This window comes from Anomaloglossus baeobatrachus, chromosome 3, assembly GCF_048569485.1.
Source record: "Anomaloglossus baeobatrachus isolate aAnoBae1 chromosome 3, aAnoBae1.hap1, whole genome shotgun sequence".
Lineage (NCBI taxonomy): Eukaryota > Metazoa > Chordata > Amphibia > Anura > Aromobatidae > Anomaloglossus > Anomaloglossus baeobatrachus.
The window spans coordinates 706,754,064-706,769,515 of NC_134355.1; the positions used below are offsets into that span (position 1 = coordinate 706,754,064).

Genomic DNA, 15,452 nt, shown 5'->3' on the forward strand with positions numbered 1-15,452 from the left:
CCTGGGGGGAGGATGCCGCTGCTGACGATCGTGTGATGAGTTCTGATCCTGGGGGAGGATGCCGCTGCTGACGATCGTGTGATGAGTTCTGATCCTGAGGTGAGGACGCCGCTGCTGACAATCGTGTGATGAGTTCTGATCCTGGGGGGAGGATGCCGCTGCTGACGATCGTGTGATGAGTTCTGATCCTGAGGTGAAGACGCCGCTGCTGACAATCGTGTGATGAGTTCTGATCCTGGGGGGAGGACGCCGCTGCTGACGATCGTGTGATGAGTTCTGATCCTGGGGGGAGGACGCCGCTGCTGACGATCGTGTGATGAGTTCTGATCCTGAGGTGAGGACGCCGCTGCTGACAATCGTGTGATGAGTTCTGATCCTGAGGGGAGGACGCCGCTGCTGACAATCGTGTGATGAGTTCTGATCCTGAGGTGAGGACGCCGCTGCTGACGATCGTGTGATGAGTTCTGATCCTGGGAGGAGGACGCCGCTGCTGACGATCGTGTGATGAGTTCTGATCCTGGGGGGAGGACGCCGCTGCTGACGATCGTGTGATCAGCTCTTGTGCTCCGATTGCTGAAGAATTTGATTCAATTTAAAATTTCCATAAATTTTAATAAAGATAAAAAACAAACAAACAAGAGAAAGCCAGAATGGCGCATTAACGTCCTGTGCGCAGAGTCCCAACATTCTACCGGCTGCGTCCCGCCGTCTCCACGCTCTCCGCCCCGCGCTTCCTTCCGGGGACATTGTGAGATGATTCGATGGCCGCCCGCACGCTCTCCGATGACTCCAGACGTGTCCTGGCCTCCACCACCGAGCAGTTACGTAGCAAACTGACAATGGCAACCGGCAGCACCTGTCCGAAAGATGAAGGGTTAAAGGGAGCCTGTCACCAGATGTGTCCCCTATATGCTGCGGCCACCACCAGTGAGTCCCTATATAGAGTGTTCTAGAATACTGTATATAAGAGCCCAGGCCGCTGTGTAGAACGTAACAAACACCTCTATAATACTCACCTAGGGGCGGTCCGGTCCGGTAGGAGTCGCTGGTCTCCGGTCCGGCGCATGCTCTGCTGCCATCGCCGTCCTCCTCCTGCCCAGCCTCGTGGGGATGATGCGCCCTCCGTCATCCACACAGGCCGCCATTGTGCTCCTGCACCTCCACCTCTACCTGCCCTGCTGAGGGCAGATCACAGTACTGTTATATACAGGTGCGATGAAAGGTTACAGACCCCGGCGCATGCACACTATAATGCTATGATCTGCCCTCAGCAGGGCAGGTAGAGGTGGATGTGCAGGAGCACAATGGCGGCCTGTGTGGATGACGGAGGGCGCATCGACCACACGAGGCTGGGCAGGAGGAGGACGGTGATCGCAGCACAGAGGAGGAGGCCCGTACCCGAGAGCAGCGATGACCATCGGATCGGACCACCCCTAGGTGAGTATTATAAGAGCGGCCTGGGCTGTTATATATAGCATTCCAGAGTACTGTATATAAGAGCTTTCCAATGGTGGCTGCAGCTTATAGGGGCCAAATCTGGTGACTGGTTCCTGTTAATGTGAATGCCACAAACTGCCTCAAGAAGCCAATGGGAAAGCAGAACTCAGGTTACCTCCAGAGCTGCACTCACAATTCTGCTGTCACTTTTATAAGTCACCCCAGAAAGTCTTACACCCAGTCACGTAGTAGCTACATAAGTGGAGGAAGCGCAGGTCGGGGCACTGTCATGGGGGGGCCTAAGCCTAACCCATAACCCCTAACCCTCTAATCCTAACTCTAACTGTGGGACCTGTGCAGGACACTATCATGGTGCGCTCTGTGGGGCACTGTCATGGTGCGCTCTGTGGGCCACTGTCATGGTGCGCTCTGTGGGCCACTGTCATGGTGCGCTCTGTGGGGCACGGTCATGGTGCGCTCTGTGGGGCACTATCATGGTGCGCTCTGTGGGGCACTGTCATGGTGCGCTCTGTGGGGCACTATCATGGTGCGCTCTGTGGGGCACTGTCATGGTGCGCTCTGTGGGGCACTGTCATGGTGCGCTCTGTGGGCCACTGTCATGGTGCGCTCTGTGGGCCACTGTCATGGTGCGCTCTGTGGGGCACGGTCATGTTGCGCTCTGTGGGGCACGGTCATGGTGCGCTCTGTGGGGCACGGTCATGGTGCGCTCTGTGGGGCACGGTCATGGTGCGCTCTGTGGGGCACGGTCATGGTGCGCTCTGTGGGGCACGGTCATGGTGCGCTCTGTGGGGCACGGTCATGGTGCGCTCTGTGGGGCACTGTCATGGTGCGCTCTGTGGGGCACTGTCATGGTGCGCTCTGTGGGGCACTGTCATGGTGCGCTCTGTGGGGCACTGTCATGGTGCGCTCTGTGGGGCACTGTCATGGTGCGCTCTGTGGGGCACTGTCATGATGCGCTGTGTGGGGCACTGTCATGGTGCGCTCTGTGGGGCACTGTCATGGTGCGCTCTGTGGGGCACTGTCATGGTGCGCTCTGTGGGGCACTGTCATGGTGCGCTCTGTGGGGCACTGTCATGGTGCGCTCTGTGGGACACTGTCATGGTGCGCTCTGTGGGACACTGTCATGGTGCGCTCTGTGGGGCACTGTCATGGTGCGTTCTGTGGGGCACTGTCATGGTGCGCTCTGTGGGGCACTGTCATGGTGCGCTCTGTGGGGCACTGTCATGGTGCGCTCTGTGGGGCACTGTCATGGTGCGCTCTGTGGGACACTGTCATGGTGCGCTCTGTGGGGCACTGTCATGGTGCGCTCTGTGGGGCACTGTCATGGTGCGCTCTGTGGGGCACTGTCATGGTGCGCTCTGTGGGGCACTGTCATGGTGCGCTCTGTGGGGCACTGTCATGGTGCGCTCTGTGGGGCACTGTCATGGTGCGCTCTGTGGGGCACTATCATGGTGCGCTCTGTGGGGCACTGTCATGGTGCGCTCTGTGGGGCACTGTCATGGTGCGCTCTGTGGGGCACTGTCATGGTGCGCTCTGTGGGGCACTGTCATGGTGCGCTCTGTGGGGCACTGTCATGGTGCGCTCTGTGGGGCAGTCATGGTGCGCTCTGTGGGGCACTGTCATGGTGCGCTCTGTGGGGCACTGTCATGGTGCGCTCTGTGGGGCACTGTCATGGTGCGCTCTGTGGGGCACTGTCATGGTGCGCTCTGTGGGGCACTGTCATGGTGCGCTCTGTGGGGCACTGTCATGGTGCGCTCTGTGGGGTACTGTCATGCGGTATCCTATTGTTACTGCAATTACATGAACTGGCAGATAGATATACTCATTATTTACTACCCTCACTGACACTGTGATGGTGTGCTTTGGTAAATACAGAGGGCTGTGATGACTAGTACTGCTATATACCACCCTTACTGGCACTCTGATGGTGTACTCTGGTGAATATGGGGGGACTGTGATAGCTGGCACTGTTATATACTACCCTTACTGACACCGTGATTATGTGCTCTGATGAATACAGTGGGACTGATCGCTGGCACTGCTTTATACTATCCTTACTGACACTGATGGCAAGCTCTGGCGAATATGGGGGACTGTGATGGCTGGCACTGTTATATACTACCCTTAATGATACGGATTGTGTACTCTGGTGCATACGAGGGGGTGGGACTGTGATGGATGGCACTGTTATTTACTTACCCTTATTGACATCGATGGTGTGCTTCAGGGAACACGGGGGACTGTGATGGATGGCACTGTTATATATTACACTGTTTGTGTTCTGTGATGAATACAGGGACACTGTGGTTGGCAGTCTGGCTGATACTATGGAGGTGCTGGTACTGCGGTTGCCAGTCTGGCTGATGCTATGGAGGTGCTGGCACTGCGGTTGGCAGTCTGGCTGATTCCATGGAGGTGCTGACACTGTTATATACTACCCTTACTGACAATGTGATGGAGTACTCTAGTTAATACAGGGCACTGTGGTTGGCACTCTGGCTGACACCATGGAGGTGCTGGCACTGCGGTTGGCAGTCTGGCTTATACCATGGAGGTGCTGGTACTGCGGTTGGCAGTCTGGCTGATACCATGGAGGTGCTGACACTGCGGTTGGCAGTCTGGATTATACCATGGATGTGCTGGTACTGCGGTTGGCAGTCTGGCTGATACCATGGAGGTGCTGGTACTGTGGTTGGCACTCTGGCTGATACCACGGAGGTACTGACACTGGGGCACTGTGGTTGGCACTCTGGCTGATACCACGGAGGTGCTGACATTAGGGCACTGTGGTTGGCACTCTGGCTGATACCATAGAGGTGCTGGCACTGCGGTTGGCAGTCTGGCTTATACCATGGAGGTGCTGGTACTGCGGTTGGCAGTCTGGCTGATACCATGGAGGTGCTGGTACTGCGGTTGGCAGTCTGGCTGAATCCAAGGAGGTGCTGACACTGTTATATGCTACCCTTACTGACACTGTAATGGAGTACTCTAGTGAATACAGGGTACTGTGGTTGGCACTCTGGCTGACACCATGGAGGTGCTGGTACTGTGGTTGGCACTCTGGCTGATACCACGGAGGTACTGACACTGGGGCACTGTGGTTGGCACTCTGGCTGATACCACGGAGGTGCTGACATTAGGGCACTGTGGTTGGCACTCTGAATGATACCATGGAGGTGCTGGCACTGCGGTTGGCAGTCTGGCTTATACCATGGAGGTGCAGGTACTGCGGTTGGCAGTCTGGCTGATACCATGGAGGTGCTGGTACTGCGGTTGGCAGTCTGGCTGAATCCAAGGAGGTGCTGACACTGTTATATGCTACCCTTACTGACACTGTAATGGAGTACTCTAGTGAATACAGGGTACTGTGGTTAGCACTCTGGCTGATACCATGGAGGTGCTGGCACTGCGGTTGGCAGTCTGGCTTATACCATGGAGGTGCTGGTACTGCGGTTGGCAGTCTGGCTGATACCATGGAGGTGCTGGTACTGCGGTTGGCAGTCTGGCTGAATCCAAGGAGGTGCTGACACTGTTATATGCTACCCTTACTGACACTGTAATGGAGTACTCTAGTGAATACAGGGTACTGTGGTTGGCACTCTGGCTGATACCATGGAGGTGCTGGCACTGCGGTTGGCAGTCTGGCTTATACCATGGAGGTGCTGGTACTGCGGTTGGCAGTCTGGCTGATACCATGGAGGTGCTGGTACTGCGGTTGGCAGTCTGGCTGAATCCAAGGAGGTGCTGACACTGTTATATGCTACCCTTACTGACACTGTAATGGAGTACTCTAGTGAATACAGGGTACTGTGGTTGGCACTCTGGCTGACACCATGGAGGTGCTGGTACTGTGGTTGGCACTCTGGCTGATACCACGGAGGTACTGACACTGGGGCACTGTGGTTGGCACTCTGGCTGATACCACGGAGGTGCTGACACTAGGGCACTGCGGTTGGCATTCTGGCTGAAACCATGGAGGTGCCGGTGTGGCGCCCTGGACAAGCCAGGTCGTCACAGAACTACACCAACACACCCCACACTCCGGCTAGGCACACCGAAGTCAAACACAAAAATCCTTGTTGCCTTCCTCCAGGGGCTGATGTCCACACCAGGGGGTGGGCCAGGCGGTTGGTCCCGCCCACCGAGGAGTTCACAGTCCTGGAGGCGGGAATGGGAGTCAGATGAGATAGAGTTTGAAGTTTGAGAAGAGCGGAGTGAAGTGGTAGAGGAGCAGTCTGACGGCGTCCAGGTGTGTGGCCCGGACCGTACAGCAAGGTTGGCAGACGGTGGTGACAGTCTGCAGGAGAGGCTGATTGGAGCGAACCGTAAGGACCGTGGACGGGCGGTGGCCCGACGGTACCGGATCGGAGAGCAAAGAGAAGCCAGCACCATCCGGCAGGGCTTACGGACTCCGACCAGGCTAGGAATCGCCGTAAAACTGGTCAAATCCGTTAGCGAAGGGAACCTCCGGGGTTTCCCAGCAGTCAAGACCCGATTGAAGGCAACAGCTCACACCGTGAAGGGAAACACAGTCACCGCCAAGGCTACAGTTCCCAGGGCCAGAGCCTGCGGGCAAAAGGGGCTCCTTCAGCATTCATCCAAGCTGGGGAGCGGGTTACTGGTGGGAAGCCATTGGAACCGTAAACACAACACAGGTGCAGGGAAAGGCAGTTACCATCAACCTACCGGGAGAGCTACCGCAGCCGTCTGTGGGACCCATCCATCCAGCCGTTTGTTTTACCGGAGACTTTGCATTCATCATTGGCTGAGTGAGTACCACCGTGCTGCCCCCCGCGTCCCTGCACCTCACCAGGCCCCGTAACCCGCCTGCCATCCATCCCTACCCCTCACCGGGCCCCGGGACAACCAACCCTCCTACCCACGGAGGGGAGAACCAACATCCAAGCTGCTCCCTGTCATCGCTCCCGGGATCCCGTCCAGAGCAGCGGTGGTGTCACAACCTCACCACAACCGTGGGTGGCGTCACAGACAATATCCCTAAACAAAACCACCCCCCTTTGACTCATGGGCGTGGAACGCCGCTCGAGTCCCCGGGATCCGGCCCACCGCTCGAGCCACCACTGAGCAGCAGCAGCAGCAGCCGGCGGACCCGAGCAGTGGGTGAGCGCAGCGTCCCCTCCTCCGCCCGCGACAACTTGGCGTCACGAACAGGATCTTACCGCTCTGCCGTCTGGTAGAGGTGCGTCTTGTGACCGCCGGAGGTGTCCGGCCGAAAATCTTGAGAACCCGCCATTTTGGGCGCGAAAAGTCCCCGCTCAAGCGTCTTCCCGAGTAGTGGAGGCGCGAAAGCCGAAACCCCCGCCCCTGTAGAGAAGGAGCCGGAAAAAGACTAAGGGGGACGGATGGCGTCTGGCCGCATGTAGTCCGCGGTTATAAAACCAGGGACGCCAGGACTCTGCAGCGATACTGGGTTCCTGGAAGGCACCATGGCCGAGATGCACAGTCCGACCAACAACCCCATGGTCCCTGCGCCTGGAACCGCGGCGTGGGTGGAGGTCTGGACTGCCCAGCTCCAACAGCGGCTGCAGATCAGGATGCAACTCCTCTTGGAGGAGTGGGAGGCCGACATGGCGGAAGTGGTGGCGGCCATACGGAGACGCGAGGTGGAGGGAGTTTCGGAAGAGAGGGTAAGTGACCCACGCCCCTGTACCCCTAGTGGGTTGGTCATCGCGGCCGAGGGGCCCGGTCTACACCCGCTCGCCCTGCTACCTCCCCCGCTACCCGTGTTGGCTGCTGCTGCCCCACCACTAGGCCCGCTACCACCACCATTGGTAGCGGTACCCCGCCCATCCGCCCAGGCGCACCGACCTGCAGCCGGGGCCCGTGACCGCTCGGAGCCGCTCCCGTGGAAGGTGCCGAAGTCCGAACCGGAGGCACCTGTGGAGACTTCCCCTGAACTGGTGCCGACAGACCGCTCCGTGCAGGAGGTCCAGCGGGAGACGATCCATGTGCCCATTCCCCATGCCTCGGCTGAGGCCGCGCCGGGTTGCCGCTGCAGGGCAGCACCCCAGGCCATGACACCGCAGGACCTTCCCCCCAGAATACCAGTCCTGGGCAGCGTGAAGAAGGTCTCGCGGGGCCCGACCCGTGCGCCGGGGCCCGCAGTAGCCCCCTACTGGGACAGAGGACAGACCCCACTGGGCCAAGAGATTGCAGAGCGGGAGCGAAGAAAGGCGGAGCTGGTGGCCCGCACGATCCGAGAGAAGGAAAGCCTCCGCCAAGCCACCTTCCGTGTTCGGGGCCCGCTCTATGAAGGGCAAGTGAGGAGGTTTGACGTCCGTCGGGGCTATGGTTTTATATATGAGCCGGGCCTGGAGGCCGAAGTCTTTGTGGCCCGACGGGACGTCAATGCCCATCTGCCGGAAGACCACCCGGGCCGCAATCTGATTCCGGGAGATTTGGTGCAGTACACCAGGCATTGCGGGGAGAGGGGTTGGTTTGTGCTGGATGCGAAGCTGAGGGGCAGTCAAGAGGCAAGAGTATCTGCCCAGCCCCCTCCCCTGGCCGACACCGTGGATCCGGAGTAAGTCAGCGGTCCACCGTTGTTAGAAGTTGTCCCCGTTGGGACCATCAGCAATGTTGTCGTTAAAAGTTTTTGAATGATAAGCGAAGAATAATCAATCGAAGAAGTTTACCTGATTGAACCGTGATTAAACCGGCTGTTGCCGGCAACTGTTGTCCCCGTAGGTACTGCCTACAATCCTTGCGTAAGGAACTGCTTACGGACAAGACCGAGAACTTGCAGGGCAACCACAAACTTAGTGGAATGTAAATAAAAATGTTGTTGGCTTGAAACCGTTACCGCCTCCGGAGAGGCTGATTTGGGAGGATGGGCCTGGAGGAAAGAGATGGCCCAGGCCCGCCACTACCATAACCGGTGGCGATCCTCCGGGGGTTCAGTTGTTCCCCATGGACGTGGGTCCCCTGAAAGAGACAGTACCTGCTCGGGCAACTTGGTTCTGGGCTGGGGTAAAGGGGTGCTGCCCACTTCTTAGGGGCAGCATCAGGGCCAGGTTGTTTGGGTGGGAGAAGAGCGAAAGCCGTACCGTTATAAAATGTCTGTGATGTTTTTACCATTTTACTCTTTTGCAGTTAACCAAAAAAAATAAAACCGGTGATGGACGGGCAGCCCGCGGACGGTCTGCATTTTACTAAGGGGGAATGTGGCGCCCTGGACAAGTCAGGTCATCACAGAACTACACCAACACACCCCACACCCCGGTTAGGCACACCAAAGTCAAACACAAAAATCCTTGTTGCTTTCCTCCAGGGGCTGATGTCCACACCAGGAGGTGGGCCAGGCGGTTGGTCCCGCCCACCAAGGAGTTCACAGTCCTGGAGGCGGGAAAAGGAGTCAGATGAGATAGAGTTTGAAGTTTGAGAAGTGAGGAGTGAAGTAGTAGAGGAGCAGTTTGACGGCGTCCGGGTGTGTGGCCCGGACCGTACAGCAAGGTTGGCAGACGGTGGTGACCGTCTGCAGGAGAGGCTGATTGGAGCGAACCGTAAGGACCGTGGACGGGCGGTGGCCCGATGGTATCGGATCGGAGAGCAAAGAGAAGCCAGCACCATCCGGCAGGGTTTACGGACCCTGACCAGGCTAGGAGTCGCCGTAAAACTGGTCAAATCCGTTAGCGAAGGGAACCTCCGGGGTTTCCCAGCAGTCAAGACCCGATTGAAGGCAACAGCTCACACCGTGAAGGGAAACACAGTCACCGCCAAGGCTACAGTTCCCAGGGCCAGAGCCTGCGGGCAAAAGGGGCTCCCTCAGCATCCATCCAAGCTGGGGAGCGGGTTACCGGTGGGAAGCCATTGGAACCGTAAACACAACACAGGTGCAGGGAAAGGCAGTCACCATCAACCTACCGGGACAACAGGAGAAAAGGAAGGGCACTACCCAGTGGGATCTCCTGGTATACAAAGTTTATGTAGAAAAAAAGGGAAAGGAGTATACCAAAAACGGGATCACCACAATATTAATCAATAAGTATTAAATTTTATTACATTAACAAAAAACCAAAGCACAAGACACATGTCTCCACACCGAGAAAATTGCTTCAAGACACACAATGACAAATTTAAAAACATTTAAAAAGCCATAGGCATAACATGTCCGCCAGGATCCAATTGCATAATCATGTACATATAAATATAATCATGGACACTCCAAATGATAGTAAAAAAGACCCGTATCCGGTTTTCAGAAAATATGATCCAAGACTCTGGTGGGCACACTGATTCCCCGGAGATCACTCGCTTAGGATAACCCCTTGTGCGAAATCTGTTGGTTAATTCAAGAGCATGTTTTTCAAAGTCAGAATTGTCGCTACAGTTTCTTTTTACCCTCATGAATTGACCTTTAGGTATCCCGTTCTTAACATGGGTGGGGTGAAAACTATCGTAATGTAAGAGGCTATTGGTAGCCGTTGGTTTACGATACAACGTGGTGGCAACATTTCCACCCGCCCCCTTAGAGACTCGCAAGTCCAAGAACTCCACCGCCTCCGTGGCTATACTAGAGGTTAACCGAATGTTAAGAATATTGTCATTCAGTGTGGCAATAAAACTCTCACAGTCCTCCAGAGATCCCGACCAAAAGAACAGGATGTCGTCTATATATCTGAACCACCGTATGATATGGACTTTATAGTGCTCCTGGGTATACACCTGTGTCTCCTCCCACCACCCTAGAAAGATATTAGCATAGGGTGGCGCACAGCATGCCCCCATAGCGGTCCCAGATGTCTGCCGGTAATATTTCCTGTCGAAGACAAAATAATTTTTATCCAGTACCAAGTGAAGAAGGTCTAGGACAAAAGAATCGTGTCTTCTATTACCGGTGGTTCTGCGGTCCAGATAATGCGACACTGCTCGTAATCCTGTCTCGTGGTCAATAGAGGTATACAGAGCTTCCACATCTAATGTTACCAAAAAAACATTCGATGGAACTTTGAGATCAGTAAGCTGTTCAATTAGGTGGGTGGAGTCTCTTACATATGATGGTGAAGATTGCGCCAAGGGCTGGAGATAAAAGTCCAGATATATGCAGGGCCTCTCAAACAGACCACCAATCCCTGATACTATTGGTCTGCCCGGAGGTTCTGGGCGACCCTTATGAATTTTGGGTAACATGTAGAAGGTAGGTATAACTGGGGACTTAGTTGTTAAAAAGTTCTTTTCCTTCAAAGAGATTATGCCATATTCATGGGCCATAGAGAGCAATCCGTCTAATTTCTTTTTAAAGGCACAAGTAGGGTCCGAGGGTAATACCATATAGCACTCGGTATTAGAGAGTTGTCTCGAAGCCTCTCTTAGATACATTTCAACTGGCCACAGAACCACATTTCCCCCCTTGTCCGCCTCCTTGATGATAAATTCCTGATTGTTACTTAGCTTGGACAAGGTCCGCCTCTCCTCCGCTGTGAGGTTATTACCCCTGTTATTATCGGGTTTAAGTTTGTCAATATCCTTACAGATCTTATTAAAGAAGATCCCCACAGCGGGACAGAGGCCGAGGGAAGGTGTAGCCTGTGACAGGAGGCGTCTTGTAAATGGTATTTTTTGGCCAGAGTCCCTCTCACCTTCTTCGAGTAGATCTAAGAGGTCACTGAACACCTGGCGATCCTCTGGTGGCAATGTATCCATCAAGTCAGGGCGGCTGTAGAGGTAGTGCAGTATCAAGGATCCTGGCTACACGTGGCAGCACAGCGTGGGTATATGTATTGAGCAGACAAAAATTGCGGATTTAATATATATCTTGCATCTAAATGGGAGCTCCCTGGGTTTATAATATTATCATGTATAGATAAGGGACCTGCATGTATTTTGGTGTTATTTATTTATATTGTTAAGGTATTTTATACCTGTCTAAATATCAGTGTCTCTGTCCTTTAACCCAACATATGCCATCACCTATAAGATATTGGAGGCCTCCTGTGCCGATGTAGACTCCAGCAATCTTTTATTAGAACTTATATTGCTCATTTATGAGTGTAGATTTGTATATCTGCGCAAGTGTTTCCATGTAAAAAATCTATCATATGCTGGTAATTACATACTACTGTGGATTTTTACAATTGTGCTACTATAGGTGGTTCTATACATTATTGCAGTATATATGGTCATATGTGCCCACCAGAGTCTTGGATCATATTTTCTGAAAACCGGATACGGGTCTTTTTTACTATCATTTGGAGTGTCCATGATTATATTTATATGTACATGATTATGCAATTGGATCCTGGCGGACATGTTATGCCTATGGCTTTTTAAATGTTTTTAAATTTGTCATTGTGTGTCTTGAAGCAATTTTCTCGGTGTGGAGACATGTGTCTTGTGCTTTGGTTTTTTGTTAATGTAATAAAATTTAATACTTATTGATTAATATTGTGGTGATCCCGTTTTTGGCATCAACCTACCGGGAGAGCTACCTCAGCCGTCTGTGGGACCCGTCCATCCAGCCGTTTGTTTTACCGGAGACTTTGCATTCATCATTGGCTGAGTGAGTACCACCGTGCCGTGCGGCACAGCGCTGCCCCCGCGTCCCTGCACCTCACCAGGCCCCGTAACCCGCCTGCCATACATCCCTACCCCTCACCGGGCCCCGGGACAACCAACCCCCCTACCCACGGAGGGGAGAACCAACATCCAAGCTGCTCCCTGTCATCGCTCCCGGGATCCCCGTCCAGAGCAGCGGTGGTGTCACAACCTCACCACAACCGTGGGTGGCGTCACGGACAATATCCCTAAACAAAACCACCCCCCTTTCACTCACGGGCGAGGAACGCCGCTCGAGTCCCCGGGATCCAGCCCATCGATCGAGCCACCACCGAGCAGCAGCAGCCGGACCCGAGCAGTGGGTGAGAGCAGCGTCCCCTCCTCCGCCCGCGACACTGGCACTGCGATTGGCACTCAGACAGAGTCCATGGAGGTGCTGGCACTGCAGTTGTCAGTCTGGCTGATACCATGGAGGTGCTGGCACTGCGGTTGTCAGTCTGGCTGATACCATTGAGGTGCTGGCACTGCAGTTGGCACTCTGGCTGATACCATGGAGGTGCTGGCACTGCGGTTGTCAGTCTGGCTGATACCATTGAGGTGCTGGCACTGCGGTTGGCACTCTGGCTGATACCATTGAGGTGCTGGCACTGCGGTTGTCAGTCTGGCTGATACCATTGAGGTGCTGGCACTGCGGTTGGCACTCTGGCTGATACCATTGAGGTGCTGGCACTGCGGTTGGCACTCTGGCTGATACCATTGAGGTGCTGGCACTGCGATTGGCACTCTGGCTGATTCCATGGAGGTGCTGGCACTGCGGTTGGCACTCTGGCTGATACCATTGAGGTGCTGACACTAGGGCACTGTGGTTGGCACTCTGGCTGATTCCATGGAGGTGCTGGCACTGTGGTTGGCACTCTGGCTGATACCATGGAGGTGCTGGCATTGCGGTTGTCAGTCTGGCTGATTCCATGGAGGTGCTGGCACTGCGGTTAGCACTCTGGCTGATACCATGGAGGTGCTGACACTAGGGCACTGCGGTTAGCATTCTGGCTGATACCATGGAGGTGCTGGCACTGCGGTTGGAACACTGGCTGACACCATGGAGGTGCTGGCACTGCGGTTGATTCCATGGAGGTGCTGACACTAGAGCACTTCGGTTGGCACTCTGGCTGATTCCATGGAGGTGCTGGCACTGCGGTTAGCAGTCTGGCTGATCCCATGAAGGTGCTGGCACTGCGGTAGGGTGCTGGCAGCAGCAGGCTGGACTGTGATGCTGAGTCTTGCGCCCCTTATGTTAGGTGCCTCCCTAATATCTGGTGACCCCCGCTCTCACCTTGTCCCTGGCGGCTGCGGCTCTGATGTGCTGGGAGGTCTCGGCGTTCCTCATCTGCTCGGTCAGGGTCTGCTCCCCGTAGATGGACTGCAGGAGGGCCTCTGTGCAGCGGCTCTGGGGGTGCCCGCTCAGCCTCTGTGGGGGTGTACCGTCATTATATGGGGCGCCCTATATTCTATACCACCAGTGTCATGTGACCCCTCACCTGCAGTACACACACCGCCCGCTGGAAGTGCTTGGAATTGCAGATGGTGAAATCTACAATGAAGTTGCGGTAAATCTTCCCTTTAAGAACGTGAGCGCCGGCGGTGACCGTGTCCAGGACCCACTTACTGCTGAGCTCCCGCTGGAATGTCTGCCAGAGAGGGAAGGGTTAATGTCTCCATATACACAGGAGGAGCCCTGTATCCTTATAAAGAGTGCACCCCACCCCCATCCTCCTCCCGCTGTACCTGGATGAAGGCTCCCTCGTACTCCAGGAACAGGATCGGCCACGTGATGACTATGGGGTCCGGGATCATTTTCTTGGTCGAGATCTAGAGGTGAAGATACACAATGACCTCAGTGACACCGTACCTAGCCCTCTGTGATAGACAGCAGGGGCGGGGCTGGGACTCAGTCACATGATACAGTCCAGTCCATGGGCGGGGCTGTGATACGGTCACATGACACAGTATAGTCCATGGGCGGGGCTGTGATACGATCACATGACACAATATAGTCCATGGGCGGGGCTGTGACTACCTCACATGATATAGTATAGTCCATGGGCGGGGCTGTGACTACCTCACATGACAGTACAGTCCATGGGCGGGGCTGTGACTACCTCACATGATACAGTATAGTCCATGGGCGGGGCTGTGACTACCTCACATGATACAGTATAGTCCATGGGCGGGGCTATGACTACCTCACATGACACAGTACAGTCCATGGGCGGGGCTGTGACTACCTCACATGATACAGTATAGTCCATGGGCGGGGCTGTGACTACCTCACATGACACTACAGTCCATGGGCGGGGATTTGACTGCCTCACATGATACAGTATAGTCCATGGGCGGGGATGTGACTACCTCACATGATACAGGTGGGAGTGGTCATGCGGCTAATCCTTATCACTGGCCAGTAGTGACATAGATGCTACAGTCCAGTTATACTGACCGGCAGATACTGCCCAGCGGTAGCGTGGCATATGACGTGAACGTTCATCGTCTTCTCCTTCACCGATTCCATCAGTTTCTCCACCTCGGTGACATCATCTGACAACAGAATGATGACATCAGGCCACGGACAGGTTCTGGGGTAGAGTACATCTGCCTCCGGGAGGCCATGGGGGTTTCTGCCGTATGTGATGCCATTACTTGGGGTAAATAAGTGCTGACATGTGGTGCTACATATGGCGCAGTGATGAGACTAGTAAGCCACATCACATATTATAAAGCGGGTCAGGACATCACACTATATAAAATAAGTGGACGACTAAACTCACCGTCGAGGGTGAAGAGAAAAACGATGGTGTCCGACTCCGACACGGACGGGAGGACGCTGGTTATAAAGTCTTCATGTGACACCGCAAACTCTGCGCCCTGCAGCAGATATAACGGTCAATAACCACGAGAGAGACAATATACGGCCATCGGCCAGTGTCAGTAATCGAGGGGATCATCAGGGGAGATAGCGTGGAGACTGGAGATCACTGGTCAGTGTCACCCATCGAGGGGAGAACCAGGGGAGAGATTGCGTGGAGACTGATGATCACTGGTCAGTGTCAGCCAATGGGAGATCAGCAGGGGAAAGATAACATGGAGACTGATGATCACTGGTCAGTGTCAGCCAATGGGAGATCAGCAGGGGAATGATAACATGGAGACCGATGATCAGTGGTCAGTGTCAGCCAATGGGAGATCAGCAGGGGAATGATAACATGGAGACCGATGATCAGTGGTCAGTGTCACCCATCAAGGGGGGCACCAGGGGAGAGATAACGTGGAGACTGGTGAGCACTGGTCAGTGTCAGCCATCGAGGGGAGCACCACGGGAGAGATAACGTGGAGACTGGTGATCACTAGTCAGTGTCAGCCATCGAGGGGAGCACCACGGGAGAGATAACGTGGAGACTGGTGAGCACTGGTCAGTGTCAGCC

General features: G+C 54.8%; 1 protein-coding gene across 2 annotated transcripts in view; it reads right to left on the reverse strand.

Annotated features, from left to right (window-relative positions):
• Positions 1–608: 608 nt before the first annotated feature.
• Positions 609–15,452, reverse strand: part of GCKR (glucokinase regulator) — a 118,795-nt gene continuing 103,951 nt past the window's right edge. The window contains exons 15-20 of one of the 2 annotated variants that reach the window (XM_075338896.1): positions 14,799–14,895; positions 14,471–14,568; positions 13,759–13,842; positions 13,512–13,661; positions 13,307–13,441; positions 609–856 (exon numbers count right to left, since the gene is read on the reverse strand). In XM_075338896.1, the coding sequence (XP_075195011.1) occupies positions 689–856; positions 13,307–13,441; positions 13,512–13,661; positions 13,759–13,842; positions 14,471–14,568; positions 14,799–14,895 (732 nt within the window). In that variant the 3' untranslated portion in view covers positions 609–688. The remainder of the gene's footprint in view (positions 857–13,306; positions 13,442–13,511; positions 13,662–13,758; positions 13,843–14,470; positions 14,569–14,798; positions 14,896–15,452) is intronic. The other variant, XM_075338897.1, reaches the window with a different exon arrangement.